Source organism: Camelus ferus, chromosome X (genome assembly GCF_009834535.1).
Source record: "Camelus ferus isolate YT-003-E chromosome X, BCGSAC_Cfer_1.0, whole genome shotgun sequence".
Taxonomy (NCBI): Eukaryota; Metazoa; Chordata; class Mammalia; order Artiodactyla; family Camelidae; genus Camelus; species Camelus ferus.
The window spans coordinates 65,052,982-65,069,866 of record NC_045732.1 but is presented as its reverse complement, the minus strand read 5'-3'; the positions used below and the strand labels follow the sequence as shown (position 1 = coordinate 65,069,866).

General features: G+C 39.9%; 1 protein-coding gene across 1 annotated transcript in view; it reads left to right on the top strand.

Moving 5' to 3' along the window:
• PCDH19 (protocadherin 19) overlaps positions 1-16,885 on the top strand; it is a 99,563-nt gene that overhangs the window by 41,418 nt on the left and 41,260 nt on the right. The window contains 1 exon segment of the mRNA XM_032476098.1: positions 12,430-12,488. Coding sequence (XP_032331989.1) covers positions 12,430-12,488 — 59 coding nt within the window.

Genomic DNA, 16,885 nt, shown 5'->3' with positions numbered 1-16,885 from the left:
TTCTTTAAGAAAAGAGATTCCGTGACAGTTCAATCATAACAGAGGAAGGAAATGGGGCGAAGGAAAACTAGTTTATAAAGGCTTTTAAGTGTCTCAAATCTTGCCTTTCACATAATTTCAGATGGTGCGAGGTCATTTCAACTCTCTTTAAACTGAGTTTTCTTCCTCTTTACACACACACACACACACACACACTCTAGCTAAGATGTCCAGTCAGCAATTAGAGAAGTTGGGTTCATATATATATGTTTTTTTCTCATGCCAAAAAACATGACTGCCTACCACATTATTTCTTTTTCTGATAGTACAGATAAGGGGAGAACAAGATAAAATATCCTGGTAGGGAACCTCAGAAAGAAAACTGTTCCTAATGTTCAATGGGAATTTAGTTGGGAATAGAAATAAGTATTCAAGAGAAATCACGTTTATGACCTGATAATCAGATGACCTGTCATTTGTCTGACGGTTCAGTTTTAGAATGTACCTGCACATTTATTATTTTATTGGATCCTAATAATAACTCTGTTGGATAAAGACAGATACTATTGCCATTTTCTAGATTGGGAAATTGAGGGTCAGAGAGGTTCAGTGACTTCTGCAAGGTCACACAGCTAGTAAGAACTTTCTCTATTTTTTTCCTTGAGGGCTCTGTGTTTTGAAGGGTTTCTAGGACTTTTCTTTGAATACTGTATGCAGTCTTTTCTAAGCTTAAACCACCTGCAGAAATAATCACCAGGGTGACTTATGGCCCTAACTGAAGCTTGTCTGTCTACCAGGAACAAGAATTTTAAAATATAGAGACACAGGGGTAGGGTGGGGGTGGGAATAGTTTAGTGGCAGAGTGCATGCTTAGCATGCATGAGGTCCTGGATTCAATCCCCAGTAACTCTATCAAAAAACATAGAGACACAAATATACAACCCTTTTTCCTTCATAAAAATTGTATACCATGTGTGTGTGTGTGTGTGTGTGTGTGTGTGTGTGTGTATGAATTACGATATGACTTCCCACAACTCTTTGTACTGGTTGAACTGCAAACAAAATCTTTCTTTGTTATCAAGTAGACACAAGTATTGGAGGAGTGAGTGTGCTAGTTTCCTGTGAGAGAAGGATGTGTGTGCACATAAAGTGAATGGAGAAAGAAGTGTCAAAGAATATTTGAAAGACTGACCAGGACAGAGTTGGGGAGGGCAGACACAGAACAATATGGGGAAAAGAAGTTAGAAGTCACTCATACAGGTTGCGGGGTAGGACTGGCAGAGAAAGTACAGTGTTATATTTCTGACAGTGTTCATTTTTTTTTTTTTAACAGGTTAAGTTTGGAATTGTTCCTGGTTTTTGCTGTTGGGAGTCTGATGGCGCGGGGGGCGGTGAGGTGTTCCCCCTCATTATTTCTTAATCTTCCTGCAGGAGGAAATTGCTCTAGTTGTGTTCACCGCCCTTGAACCTGTCATGTTTAAGCAGGCTAGGGTATTTTTTTTTTTCCTCCCAAATAGTACATCCAGTCAGCCAGTCCTAATTACTTCTACTTCATTGCATTTCCCAGAATCCTAATGAGGTGTGGCCTAGTGGTGTGAGTGCAGGACCTGGAGTGAGAAATCCTTGAATTCTGCTTGCAGATGTGATCCTGCTCCTCTCTAGTAAAGGGCAAGTCTCTTAACCTGTTTTGTCCTGCTGCTAGTGGGGTTAATAAGAGTTATTTAGCTTATAATAGTAGCAGGAGGATTAACTAGTTAATGTTGGTGAAAAGGCAAAAAAAAAAAAAAAAAGAAAACAAGAAGAAAAGAAATGGCAAGTTTTTGTGTATCATGTCCATTTCCTAAGGTGGATTCTTTCTAGTTGATATTAACAAGAGGCACCTGCTCCATTGCAGTCATTAAGCACCTCCTGGAAGTGTTGCTCGCTGGATGAGGAGGAAAATTCTTCAATTCTGTGCCAGGAGCTCCGTAGAAAATGTAGCTACATCTAGGCCCAGTTGCCAACTTTCGGTGTCTGTTTTCCACCTATCTAAATATTTATCTATCTTCTGGTTTCTCTAAGGTTAAGTAAATTTTTTTCTCCCTCCTGAAACCCTCTTTATTTACTGTTACTGGTGCAGAATGCTATTAGACTTCACCTGTGGGGGTAAATGATGCCTTTTCATAACAGCCTGTTAAACATTCTGAAATTCATTGTGATAAAAGGTTCCGTATAAATGCAAGGTGCTTTAGTAATTGGCATTCTGTTGGTGCATTGCATAACTGCATTACACATTTCTAATACTTTGACAATTTCAAGCTGCTGAGAATATTAGCCACTTTGCGAGGTGTAATGATGGCTTTACTGTGCATGGTTGCCAGCACTCTGATGTCAGATAGTAGCCTTTTGATTAATCTCTGTTTATAAACTCAGGTCAAATTCCAGCCTGCCTTCACCATCCCTACCCTGGCATAAAATAAGAAAGTCTATTAGGATTTGAGAGGACGGGTAGGGGTTTTTAGAAAATGAGTAAACATTTCCATTACTTCCTTGAGTCAGTCCTCTTCCTATTACTTCTCATTTACGCCTCATGAAGTGATGCTGAAGTCTGAGCTCTATCTTGCCTCCAACACTGATTTGCTGCCATGCTTGTTTAAGTCACTAGAAACTGGAGGCTACTGTGGACTTCGTTCAGTGCCTAATAATTTCAACTGAACCAAATGCCCTTTATTTAAACTACAGTCATAATTAGAGGGTTGCCAATGTTAAGCAACCATGGAGTCTGATTTTGAGAAATGTTTATTGTGCCTCATTAAATTTGAAATGGGTGCTTAAAAGATCTGAAGTAAATAGTCTGTTTATATTTTGGGGACAGTAAATATAAGTGGATGCTGTGTGTGTGCATCCTTGATTCTGCTTCCCAGTGAACTGAGATACCCCTCAGTCTGCCATGGCAGTAATCAAAAGAGCTACAACAAAAGAGAACTTTGGAGGATTTCATCGACCGCAAACAAGAAAATGATCTATTGTATTGCATCTAATTAGAAAACATCAATATTAGAAGCTAACACATTCACTGTTTCTAAGATGGTATATTTCTCGGTTGTTTTTGGTCGGCGTGATCATATATTACAGGCTTGAGCAACAAGCCGGTACAAGGGAAATGAATTTAGAATGATGTGCCAAAGGCTGTTACTCCTTCCCTCTTAAATAAGCTTGTGGAGGCAACTGGCTTTTAAGTGATGTATAATATAAATAATGAGATTGAGGCTGGAACTGGATTTGGGGGTGTTGTTTTGGCCCACAGGCACAGGGCCACCCACTGCTTTCCCTCCAAATATTTTGAAAGTCTTTTCAGCTGACAAGGCTTGCTCAATGAAATTGCACTCTGCAGGCAGTCAGGGCTCCAAAGCTGCTAAGCAGTAGAAAATTGAGACCAATAAAATAGAATTGAACAGAAATGGACCAGCTCTGGTTCTGAGAGTGCTGGACCTGCTCTAAGCCAGAAAGATGCAAAGGTAGGCTGGATTCAGCAGAGCTCATATTGTGGATCAATCCCTGGGCCATTGCTTGTGGGAGGTCTTATATTGGTTTCTTATTGTCAGTTGGACCAGCTTTACCAAATCATAGCTTCTGAAATGGAAGCTACCCCATAAGTCATCACTAGTCATCTTAGGTCATCTTGTAAAGATGGTTGCCAGTGCCTCTAAAGGACAATTGAAATGGGTACCAAGGTTCCAAGGAAGAAAGTGGCTAATTCCTAGATCCCTTGGGCTGTGTTTCTGGGTCTTCTAGCTAGGTCTGGAGAGCTGTCTCCAGTTAGTGGATGCCAAATTTTCCTTTTGTCTCTCTGCTAGGCTATCCTCTCCTGACCTACTCACTGGAAGTAGCCAAGAAAGTCATTTGGAGAAAAATAGGTATAAAGCAGACTAATCACTTCCCTGATGCTACCATCTTGTGCTTGCTTTCCATCTCAGTAGTAGGTCATGCCAAGAACAGTGTTCCTGGGGATTTTTCTTGTCCTTGTTTTGTGGCTTATTCTAGCTGAGTCAGTATTTAACGTGGCTGTAGCACTTAACCTGTGCGTTTGTTTTCTTGGCTGCTTGAGGGGGGAATCACAGTTGGCAACTACTTGTAAAGTGCTTTGATATTTGGGGATGAAAGGCACTCTGTGCCTGCAAAATAGCTTTAATGTGTTATAGTTACATATTTGGGGAAGGTGATTGGACTCCAGGGTTTGTTCCGCCGGCAAATGTGGTTGATAGCTATTTACTTCTTAGGTTGAATTTTGTTTATGTGGGATGAGATAGAGTGACTCATGTGATTGGATTAGTCATTTTATTTACTCTTAAACTACTTTTATCCACACTGAAGTCTTGTTGATTTTGCATTCCTCCGTAGAATAGGCACTAATTGTTTCCTCAGAGCTTTTGATAATCAGATATTATTTTAAAGTACACAGTGCCCCACAGAGGACTTAGAAGATGGTCCCAGAAACTTATTCAGAAGCCTGTTCTTATCTATTTTGGTATGATGCTTAGTCTGGGCATTCAGTAGGCTCTTTGCCTCTGAATTGTGTGGATTCCTGCAGAAAGCTGCTAGGTTTCTCAAGGAGACCTTTGTAGTCATATTTTCACTGGGTTGCTCTTCTAAAGGCACACCTCTGACCCAATGAAAGACAAGGGTGGAGAAGAGTGCTTTCCCTAAGCTGCCTTTGTCACCTCTAGGTAGTCTGATCACATCAATGGTGTCAGTGAAATTTTAGGAGTGATGATGAAAGGCCACCAGGAGGGGACCTCTTTCCACTTGACTCTGATGTTAACTACATGACCTGTGTTTCCCACTGATAGCCCTGTCCTGAAAGCTACTGGAATCCAAGAGTTCTCTTCCACATGCAGAAAAGTAGCTGCCACACTGTCAGTCTGTGGCTCAGAGGTCTACAGATAAGGCAAAGCCTTATCTTCTTACAGAAATTTTTATCCACCCTAGTTTCCAAACTAGGAACATGTGTCACTACTGCCATTTCCAGAGATATGGCAGGGACAGTGGATGATGGGAAGGAAGCACCTAACTGTGGCATCTTCTCCTTGGCAGTTATATCCAGACTGCGGTGTATTTATAAGGTAATAGTTGGGAGTGGGGACAGAGAACAGATTGTAACTATAGAAGACAGTGTGCAGAATGGATGCTTTCTGAAGAAACAAGACCACTTTGGCCTAATAGAATTGGTCACCTGCTTTAACTGCCATTAATTAGAAGCTTCATTCTTAACCTCTTCGATCTCTTCTCTGGTCATTTGCTGATGGGTTTATTACATGAGTACTTACATGAGTACTTGCTAAATCTCCAGCACTGTGGCAGTGAGTCTTCAAAAGGAAGCTGTCAGTCTAGTTAGAGGAGGAACTGACATGCTACACATGAAATAAACGTAGAGCCCAAGTAAGTGCAAAAGTACATCACACAGTCTGTACACTAAGTGCTGAGAACATGCTAAGCTATGTGGGATGATCAGTGATGTAGCTTTATTAGAAATGAGGGAAATTAGATAAGAGGCAAGTAGAAGACTTGTGTTGGATGACTGCTCCGCTAAAGATTTAATTTAGATTTAATGCTCAATGCGATGGGGAACCACTGTGAGGGTTCTTTGAACCCTTGAAAAGAGAAGTGCTGGGATGAAAATAGTGGGAAAGGAAGATTATGTGTATAGTGTTTTGCAGAATGGGCCAGAGCAAAAGACAGATGGAGATGAAGAAGTAGTGGCACAGGTGATGAAGCCTGTGGAAATGGAGCCAAAGGGATATACACATGTGCTATTTCCAAGAACTTGAAGAATTTTATAACTCATCTGATAGGAGAAAGAGGTTCTCTGAATTTGTGATGTGAGTTTGTACATGTAACACATGTAAAGGCTAAATCCTCCTATGTCCATCACCTACTACCATCAAGCCATTAGGGTGCTAATTAGTTTCATCAAGTTGCAGTGTAATTCTCAAAGTTGCACACCATAGCCTGTGCACAAGTACATGCGTGTATCTGCAGGTAAGTATGGGCTTGTGCATGCGTGCGTGTGTTTCATGTTTTTCTGAATGGCAGATAGTTTAACCATCCCTAGTAAGAGGTCTGTCAATTTGTGACCTCCTCACAGATGCAGCCTATATATATATATTTTTTCATCTTCAGGCTTTGGTGCATGTTTATTGAATGGATGAATTGATAAGAGCCATTTTGTTTTACGATCCTAGAATTTGGGGCGCTTGAAAGGGAACATTGACATCCTTTGGATTATTCATTTCACAGATAAGTAAATTAAGGCCCCGAGAAGGATAAAATGATTCATTCAAGACCATCAATGAGTCCGTGACAAACATGAAGAGGGAATCCAGGTCCCTCCATTATACCACATTGCTCACCGTGGTCAAACTGTGTGTGTGTGTGCACATGCACATGTGTGCGTGTACATGAGAATTAGTCCTGGTGTGTATATAGGCATGGTTAGTGGAAGCTAACTTAGCTTGTTTTCCAGTTCAGGGTAAATATGAGCTTTCTAGTGATGGCAGCTCTGGGGATGGTGCATTTTATTCCATCTTCACTAATTCTTGCTTCAGCTGCTGCTGTCTGGATGGATGAGTCTTTGAATATACATTCTAGCTGGAGGCATGTTGGCTTTATTTTTATATAGAATTTACATTTTCATTTTTATGTGTCAAGGATAGGAAGGAGGAAAAAGCCATTTGTCAATTCATTTTCTAAAAATGCCTTTGTGAGGAGATGCCATTTGAACATCTAAAGCAGCAGTCACTTTCAGAAAAAGGTTATGAGTCTGATCATCTTTGATCAATAGGCACAATTATCACTATTAGACATCAGCAGTGAGAAAAAAGAATCAGCATTTAAAAATCATTCTGCTGCACATCTGATTCGGGATTCCAGTTTTCCTGTTTGCATTGATAAAATGACTAAGAGTGAAAAATTAAAAGGCAATAATTAGCAGATTGCAGTTACAATGCTTTTCAGTTTGATGGGACTTTGAAAGTGTAATTTAAAATGGCTGTTCATTTTCACATGAAAACCTTAAGGTTTGAGGAATCTCTGTTTTCATCTCAGCCTCTGTAACCTTTTGAAATTTTGTATTGTGACCTGGGGATTTATGCTGCTGGGGAAAAATTCTAGCCCTGGATATCTGCATTTACTGGGCTTCCTTTTCTCCTCAGGACTGAAGCCTCTCCTGGTGATAAATGTGCTGAGAGAGTCAGAGTCACTCTTCCAGAGACTAGGGCACAAGTCAGTGAACTGTAAAAGTAATGCAAAATGACAATTAAAGTAGGACATTCTGGTACCTTGGGGGCCTGACAACGTGGAAGTATTTGACTTCTGATGTGCCAGACTTATTAACATAATAACACACCACCCATCCAAAAGTCTCTCTAGAAACCTCCCATATCCAGAAAGGAGCTGGGAATTGAAAGGAGTCAGCAAAGAAGGCTCCTGAGCAGGGGAAAAACCAAACGACAAAACCCAAAACATTACACCGAAGTCCCCATGTTAAAAATCATGTAATTTTCCCCTTAGGAAAACAACATCTCAGCTGTTGACCCAGGACTTAACTCTCATTTTGTAGACTATTCTAACAAATAGAATTATAGTTTCCAAGAACACAGTAGTATCAGTCTTGAAATGGAAGACGAGCTGCTTTTGATGTACTAATAGCACTGAGAAGGAACAATACTGAGTGTTTTATAGCAAGTTGGTGGGAGACATATGTTCTGAATTAAAGGCAAGAACTCAAAAAATATGGTGCTTTGGGGTCAGTGGGTGTGCTGTACAGGTGCATGGTACAGTGATTTATGTTTAGAATGGTGCTCCTAAGTAACCAATAAGCAACTGTGTGATACCTTTTAAAAACAAGGCAGAATGGTTAGGATTTTAAATCAAAGTTTTAGTCCTTAGAGGAGAAAGCCCTAAGCTTTTATTTTATTTTTCTAAATTAAACCTAAACCAAGTGAGAAGTCTGCTTTCAGTGAATCCTAGGATAAAGACTTCTAATTAGAGAAAGGATTTGGGAGAAATATATTAAATGATAGGAAAGTGACTTGTTTTCCATTGAGATTGGAAATAAAAGTTTGCTCTAGACCCATTTTTGAATGTCAAAATTTAGGTTTTTCAGAAACAAATGTTGTTCTTGTCTTTTTGCTGTGTTCCTGTGTTAACTTGGCTGTCTCATTAGAATGGGGACATTTCCTAGTGAAATTAATGTGACATTTAGAGAAAATTTCCCCTCTCAAATGTTTCGTGCTATTTGCCATTTAGAATACTTAGAGAGGGGATTGGAATAATGTCAAGCAAATTTTGATTAAATAAGGCTAACCAGGCGCCAATACATTCATGCAAAACAGAAAAGCTCTTTTATTATTTATTAAAAAGTGTATTTCTGTTGTCATTCGTTAGCCTCTACTGAGATGACCTCAGCAGATAATCTGACAAAAGAGATACCATCTGAGCAGCTGGGCTTGCCTTAGAAAACAGAGCACATCAGATAAAAGCCTGTGGGCAGTCTTTTGCTCAGGAGTTCTCCACTCTGGATGTATGTTAAAATGACCTGGGAAGCTTTTTAAAAAATACCAATGCTTGGGCCCCACTGCAGGCCATTTACCTCAAAATCTCTTGGAGTGGGACCTTCACAACAGTATATATATATTTAAAGTTCCCTAGTTGATTCTAATGTGTAGTTAGGGCTGAGAGTCACTGGCTTAAGACATGCAAACTATTCATTAAGGTTATTTCCTTCTTCAAGGTGGTCTGAGTCTCATTCTTTGCTCTACCTGAAGAGTGAAAATATGTACTCTTTCAGTGCACCGGAGTTGGGTCTGAGCACACACCTTGGATCAGTACGAGTAAGAACACTTGATGTTAGGGTACATGGCCCCATAATAGGTCATCTATGGCCAGTTAGCTCAGTTGTTGGACTGTAACACTGATGAGGCCAGAATAGTGTATCCTATCCAATAGAATAATTCTGTCAGAGGTTGTTTCCATAACTCCAACCAAACGGCCTCACAGAGAGACCCAAGACTGATTACAAAGGTGAAAGATAATGGATGACTCAGCATAGCTCCATCCACTATGGGAAAGTCAGCTCTAGGAACTTGCCTCATGACTAGTGCTTCTACTTACCTAAGGATGCAGCATGGGTCATCTGCCTGTTACAGTTTGTGCTGGTTTGGGGAACGAAATATTTACATTTGAAGACCAGCACCCACAAGAATGGGGGAAGGTTACTCTGTTAGAGTAAAAAGTGGAGAAGGAAAGATGAGAGGGTGATAAGCTTCAGTGATACTCTCCTACCTACAGCGGCAGGTCATGCCTTGCGTATCTGCCCAGGTTAACCAATCTGTACATCACAGCAAGGGAAAGAGTCTTGTTAAGGTTTTCATAAGCAAGCCTTCTCAACCCGTTTCTTCTTTTAACTCAGTGCCTGTGAGCGGAACTCCTCAAGGTGAGATATATTCTTCCGTTAGAACCAAGAAGTAGTACAGTGACCAGGGATGAAATGTGTCTGGTTTTGCTTATTTGCCCCAGCACAGAGTTCTGGGACCATGCCTGGAGGTCACGTCTCCACAGCGCTTCCATATTTGATGCACAGCGTGCACAGATTGGACACTCTCATATGCAAAGCTATGCCAAATATTCTGCTTGAAAACTGGCTTCTGTAACATGACAGTGTCTTGAGATGTTGCTCATGCTTTCCCTGCAAAGCCAGTATCTTCTTTTCCTTTTTTGCATCTGTGTGTCTATCTTAATTTTCTTGAAAAAATGATTTACTAAGTTTGGAGACTAAGATGGAATATGTGCCCATTACTCTTTTATTGCCTGAATGGGGTCAAATCCCGGATCCTACTCGCAGATCCAGGTTCTGTAGAAAGCAGGGGATAAGGATTTCCACCGTTTTCACCATGAGCCAGGATAAATGCAATTGAAATCCCCTTTGTATTCATGTTCTATTATGCCTGTTTTACAGAGGAGGAAAGTGAAGCACATAGAAATTAAGTAATTTACCCAAGGTTGCACAAACTAATAATTAGACTCCTGAGTGCTTAATCAATTCCCTGTTTTAGCTGGATAGAATGCTTTTGAGGGGGTAGAAGACTTCCACTTATTAAATTATATATTGTACTGAATATCACAGAAGAGCACATTTACCCAACACCATTTTTACCTTTTACGTTGGCATAAGGAATTAATTCAAGAAATGCTTGTTGGTTGACTGACTGATGGATAACCTCTTCTAGTATTGTATTCCCAAGGCAGCTTCAAGTTTGCATCCGCCTCCTCCTGTAATTATGTTTGCAAACATTTTGGCATCCATTTTCTTATGAAAAATTAGAAATGAACTGACCCTTTTGATTTTCACTCTCCCAATCCATTCCTACCAACACCACCAAAACTTACTTATGGTTTTCATCAAAGGGGATTTTACTAGATAAAAGCAGCATGAGTGGATATTACACAGCTTATCTTCAAATGAGGGCCATGTGGAGGGCATGGACATGTCTGAGTAAGTACAGGACAATGGTGGGATTTAGTTTTCTTCTCTGAAGGCTCTCCTTCTTTCTCCCACCTACTCCCCACTCATTCCCACCTACTCTAGATACCTAGGTTCCCTATCCTGACTCTTGGCTGTTTGGTGCTCATGTGGTACTTATGTTACCAAGAGAGCAGGTTCTTGTCTCATCGCAGGAAGAATTCAGAAATGAGACACAGAGGTCAAGAAAGCAAAGCGAGGATTTAGTAAGTGATAGTATGCTTTCAAGGGGAGAGCAGGCAGACTCAGGTGAGTAGCGGTGCTGAGTTTCTTTGGCAAGCTGGTTACATGAGGTGTAAAAATGAATGAGCGGACTATCCATTGAGGAGGGAGGGGTTTGGGGTCGTATTTCCTGATTTTCATCACATCTCCACCTTCCTGAAGGGAGGAGGGATTTTTGTCTTTATTTAATCTGGATGGGAAGTGTCATGATGTCACTGCAGTTTAGGTACTTCTAATCTGCAAGGCTGATTTTATTGTAATGAGGGCATAATGAGGAAAAGGTTATATTTGGATGAGAGCATAAAAGGTTACATTTGGACACAGGAGATTCCTGCCTTATCCCACCTTTCTTTATCTGCCTCCAAGACACTTGTCACCACAAAATGTGTGATTTCTTATGAGTCCAGAGGTTCCTGCTTTCCTCTATCGGCCCAAGGACCCCCATTGTTCGCAAGATGTGTGGTTTCCTGCCATTTGGCCCATGCCCCCTTTCTCTGCTCCTAACTAGCTACCTGCCTGCTCTAACAGATCTGCCATCACCTGCCCTGTTCTCTTCTCTACCAAACTCTGATCTTGAAACCAAAAGCTGCATCTAAGAGCCGAGCACAGTTAATGTGTGGCACGTAGTCATCTGAAAGGAATCTGCTATTTTGTTAGCTAGACAGCTATTGTGTTTCCTTTCCCAGGCACTTTCAGTGGATGCGATTTCAGAAGGCCCTAAGGAATGGTGAGAATGGTAAAGATTTCAGGTAGACTGGCAGGAGATGTGTTGGGGCATTTTTTAGTTTATACAATGGTTCATTGAGAGTAGTACTCTAGCGTTGGAGGTAAGATCCCCTTTATTAGGACTTTTGGTTAGTCCAGTGTCGACTTTCCCCTGTGTTCCCACCTTCTAAGTCTGCCCCTCTTCCATCCCCCCTACCACCGGATGCTCCTCAGCTGTTTTCCCATCGCTTTCATCTGGCAGGTATTCTGCACTGGCTTTTGTAAAGCCGTTGCTCAGGCAGTCTGCTGTAACCAGATTACACAGTGGTGTTTTAATGATAGGAGCTGAGACAGGGGGTTGCTTGCAAACTTCATGTTTCACATGAAAGCTCTGGCACCCCCTGTGGACTGCCCTTCACCCTGTTTTCGGCATCATACTTGTTTGCCTTTACATCTGTGATAAAACGGAGGCCTTTCTGTATAACCAGTGCTGAGCAAAATGTCTTAAAACAAAGGGAAGTGCAGAGTTTAAATCCACAGTGGGGGATTACCTTGCCTGCATTTCCATATCTATGGAATAAACGTTTTAACATGTTAATTATCTACTACTAATAAAAATACCTTTGAACTTCCAGTCAATTTGATGGGCACAGAATTGTGTCCACTGGGGAATGGGAAGCAATTACTTTCTGTAAAGATTTTGGGTCATGCTGTATCTTCCCTGAGTGGTTGCACGGTCGGTAGCCAGGCATATTCTAGAGGATGTTTGTGTCAAGCTGCCTCCACAGAGCCCCCGGGGCCCCCAGGAGATGGAAGGCACTCCTTAGGCTCTTGCCCTACTATGGCCTCAGTTTCTGATTCATTCATTGCCTCTTGCCCAGTAGAAAAATTCCTCCTAAGTAGGACAGTTTGGCTCTTTTCATGAATCAATTTCGTAACCTTTAAAATTTTTTTCCCCATTGCAGACTGAAAACTACTCTTTTGACTCGAACTACGTGAACAGCCGAGCCCATTTAATCAAAAGGTATGTTGGTTTGCTTGCCTATTTCGACAACTAAGCCTGATTTAATATAAAAAGCAAAAAGATTAATTTTTTCAGTGATGTCCTTTTCAGATTATAAAATGAAAATACCTATCTCTTTGTTGTAGAAAATTAGGAAAATTCAGAAAAGCATAAAAAAAAATCTAAATAAAAATAACTCGTTATTTCACCACCCCAAGACAATCACTGTTGGCATTTTATCATGTTTTTTTATATAAATGTATACATAAACAATTAAAAAAAATAAAATTGGGATCATTTTAAAATACAGTTGTATGTGATGATTTAGAAATCTAATATTAGAAAACAGATACATTCAAAATCATGTTGATATCAAAATTCTTGTTGCTCTTCACTTAAATAGAGGCCTTAACATTTATCTCACGTGTAACTTCTAGTGAATTTCAAGATTACTGTTATTTTGACAATGTTGAAATCATTTTAAGGATATTTTAATGACAGAGAAGCGAATTCTTTACCTTTAAAAAACTTTGTAGATGAGAGAGGGAAAGAAAAGATATTTGCCTTATTTAATAAATCTTGAAATGTTTAGAAGTGTTTCTTTATTTTTAAATGTTTATTGAAGTATAGTCAGTTTGCAATGTTGTGTCATTCTGGTGTACAGTATAATGTTTCAGTCATACATATACATACATATATTCCTTTTCATATTCTTTTTCATTATAGGTTACTGTAAGATATTGAATATAGTTCCCTGAGCTATACAGTAGAAACTTGTTTATCTATAGAAGTGTTTCCAATGAAGCATTCAAAGCTGAGATTTGTGTGAATGGTTGGTCATAACTCAGTTATTCATGGAGCCACAATGTATGTGAATACAGAGCAGAATACTGCCAAGGAAGGTTGCATCTGGTGCTGTGGGCACTGACGTGCCCAAGGCAGGCAAGACAAGGGTTTCAGAGAGTCCTCTAAGCAGAGAACTTCTTGCGCAGAAAAACCATTACTGACCATTCAGATGATGCCTTTATTACTTTTCGATGCAAACATCCTCTTGAATGGTCCAGTGGTTATTCTGCAGCTAAAATTGAACTCTTCGTGTGTTTGTTAAAATAATAGAAATGAAATAGAAAGGCAAGCAGGGTATGTTAGAGCTGCAGTAGAGAAGATCAGAAAATTCTATTATTTTGCTGGCTCTAATCCCATAAATTTATATCACCAGAAGGGTAGGATTCAAGGAATAAACAGGTTGGTTGTGCAAACAACTTTAATTCATATCTAATTTAATTCACGATGCTGCAATAACCTCTGAAAACATGTTATATTTATCTGTATTGGTCTGGAACTGCTTGCGACCTTAAGTGATGATTGTTAATTATCTGAAAATGTATAGCTCAGTATTAACAGTCATAGCACTGTTTGCAATTTTTTTGAGGGGTGGGGAGGAATCTATTTTGAATATTTTCTTGGCCCACAGAATAAAAACAAAAGGTGAGGAATTCAAAATTATCCGACTGATTTGTTTTAGGAGGGAAAAAAAAAAAAACCCTCTTTTTGTGCACTGATTAGAGTAACTTTGCCGCAGAAATCTGCTTTGTTTTCTGCTTCAGAACAGTTATTTCAAAGCTCCTTTGTTTTTTTTTAAACTTCTGCTAAAACAGTGACTTGCCTTATCCTCACAGGTCCCTTGGGCTAGCTCTGGGTACCTGGGAATTCTGTGTCCAGGTTTAACTCAGAGCATGAGCCAGATTTTAATAGCATGGCAGAAAGCTAAGACTCCTGGGGACCCTCACCATCTTGGTCAGACCTGAATATCCCACGCACAAGGCAAACTGATGAGATGAAAACTTACGTTCAAACATTTAGCTTTTGGGATACACGTATTTCCACAGCAGCTCTGGGACTCACTAGAACGTCTGATTTTGATTAATTACTTTATATATTTTTGTCTACACAAACATACACACAAAAGGCACAACCTGGATTTAAGAGGCCTTCAGTGGAAAAAAAAAAGTCCTGATGTTGCCTGAAATCAAAGGGAGTGGCTTTTTACTACCTTGATGAAGAGGAAACATCTGAAAGCTCAGGAACACATGCATTTTTGCCAGGTTCTGTTTTTGGCACCTTGAGGGCTTTGGAAAACCACAAAGGCCTTGGAATTTATGGGATCAATTGAATTTAGACAAAGCACAATACCTGGAAAGACACAGGGAATCTTATGTGCTATGCTTTTTTTGAGGGGACTAACTGTTTTAAATGTAAAACGTGTGGAAAATGTTAAAAGAGAGTGGTGACTCATGCCAGGTGATAAGACCATGCAAACCGTGTTCAGATAGCTCATAGTGATGTTTCAAAGGCATTTTGCTGTGTGTGGTTTCTTGCGGATCCATTTACATGCATGGAAAAAGCTCCTGGCCAAAGAATTCTGAATGTAATTATCAGTTTTAATTTTATTATCAAGTCCCTGTTTCTTTAAATGACAAACCAATTTCAGGCCAACTTTGAGAAATTCTTTTCCTATCCATTTTCTCTTTGTCTATTCACTTTCTTCTCATCCAAGGATGCTTCTTGGGCCCTTCTTTTTGGCATTCTCCAGCAATTGTTCACTGTCTTACAGGCAGCCTTTTTTGTTTTCCCCTCTCTCTCTCACATCTATCTACCTCCAGTAAACCAATGGAAAGCTAGAGGGCAAGGGGGTTCTCCTAGCACAAATCAATGTTGAGAAGGGTGAAGAGTAGATTTGGAAGGCAAACAGGAGATATGTGGCACATTCCTCATAATCTACACTGAGGAATCTAGCGTTATATTTCTGTAGGTTTCTTACATCACCTGTAACCTGCAGGTGCATCCAAGGCTTATGTCAGAGTCCCAGATTAACAAGCCGAGACAGTATGGAATTTTTTCTGGATGGACTTCCTTCCTGCTATGTTTGTTTCCTTGCTATCATCTCAAAGCAAGGAAAGCCAGCAGTGGTACTTGGCCCCTGCTGCAACACTGTCTTTCCTCGTGCCACTTCTCTGTGCTGCTGTCTGATATCCACTCCTGCAGTGCTTTTTGAGCAATATCAAGCAGGGCATGAGGCTGTAGCTCCAAGAAAATAAAACAGGAAATGAATATGATACTGAAGCAGTGTGGGGAAAAAAAATGAGCATTGGCTCCTAAACCATGCATAGCACTTTCCTTTTCCACCCAAATTGTCCTGGGGTTTTTCAGCACCTGGTATGGTGCCTTGTCTATAACAAGTGGTGGCACCTGTTTATTGAATGAATGGATGAAAGATGTTGAAAAAAACCTCAGCATTTTCCCATTGAAAACTAGCATGAACCGCCCCTTTAAGCCAGCAATTTCTGCCCTTTAACATGCATTAGAACACCTGGGAGGCTTGTTAAATGCAGAGTCTCTAGCTCCATCCCTAGAGAATCTCTAGTTTTCACAGGTTCCCAAGGTGACTTGTGATACAGGTGGTCCAAGAACCACTCTGGAATCTTCCTTATGTCTTTAAAATATAGTTACAGTACTCATTTGACTTTCACTCCCTTCCCGTTCTTACTCTCAGAAGGTATTTCCTGGATATGTGGTGTGACCTACTAGCAAATATGACCTTTTGGATAATTCTGTCTTTTGGAAAAGTTTCTGATATTTTAAAGGGTAAAGATGAGTCAGAATGTTATTAACGTTCATTCATCAAGAATTTTCAGAGTAACTATTATGTGCAGAGTTTTGTTCTAAAGTTTTTTCTCTTCAAACAAACTTATCCCTCTGTTGACCACCAGAGCAAGTAATACACAGATCTGTATTTACAATACCACTGAAAAAGAACCCTAATTTACTGTCCCACAAAAGTTGGTTTACAAGTCTTTCATCTTCCAAGAGGTACACAGGTAATAAAGCAAGTGAAATCAGCATTTTTTATGCCTGGCATAAATTGTAATTTGTTTTGGGTGAGTGGCCATTTACCAGGCTGTTTTACAATTTGCAGCATCTTGCTTACTGAGTCTTAAACTGCCTTACAGAAATCCATTCATTAAGCCACTAAGTGTCCTTACAAGATGAGAGTAAATGTACTTAGTTTGTCATATGGGCAAACTGACTTTAAGCAAGTTAACTATTCTAAGGTTTGGGGAAAGGGAGTTAATACCCCTTGCTTTTTCTTTAGAGAATACGTGACTTCTCAAACTCATACTACCAGTCCCTTAAATCCTAGTAGCCAGTTCTTCCCTATTTTATTATTTCTCTTCTTTCTACCTAAAAAATAAAAGCTCTGAGGTGGTTTATAATATTCAGCTGCATATGAAAATGATGATCAAATTTTAAAAAGACAGATCCAAAACCAATTAGAAGAATCTAAAGAGAGATCCCTGGCACTAACTCACTGCAATTAAACATTATATTTACCTTGAAGCATTTGAGTAGCCAAGACA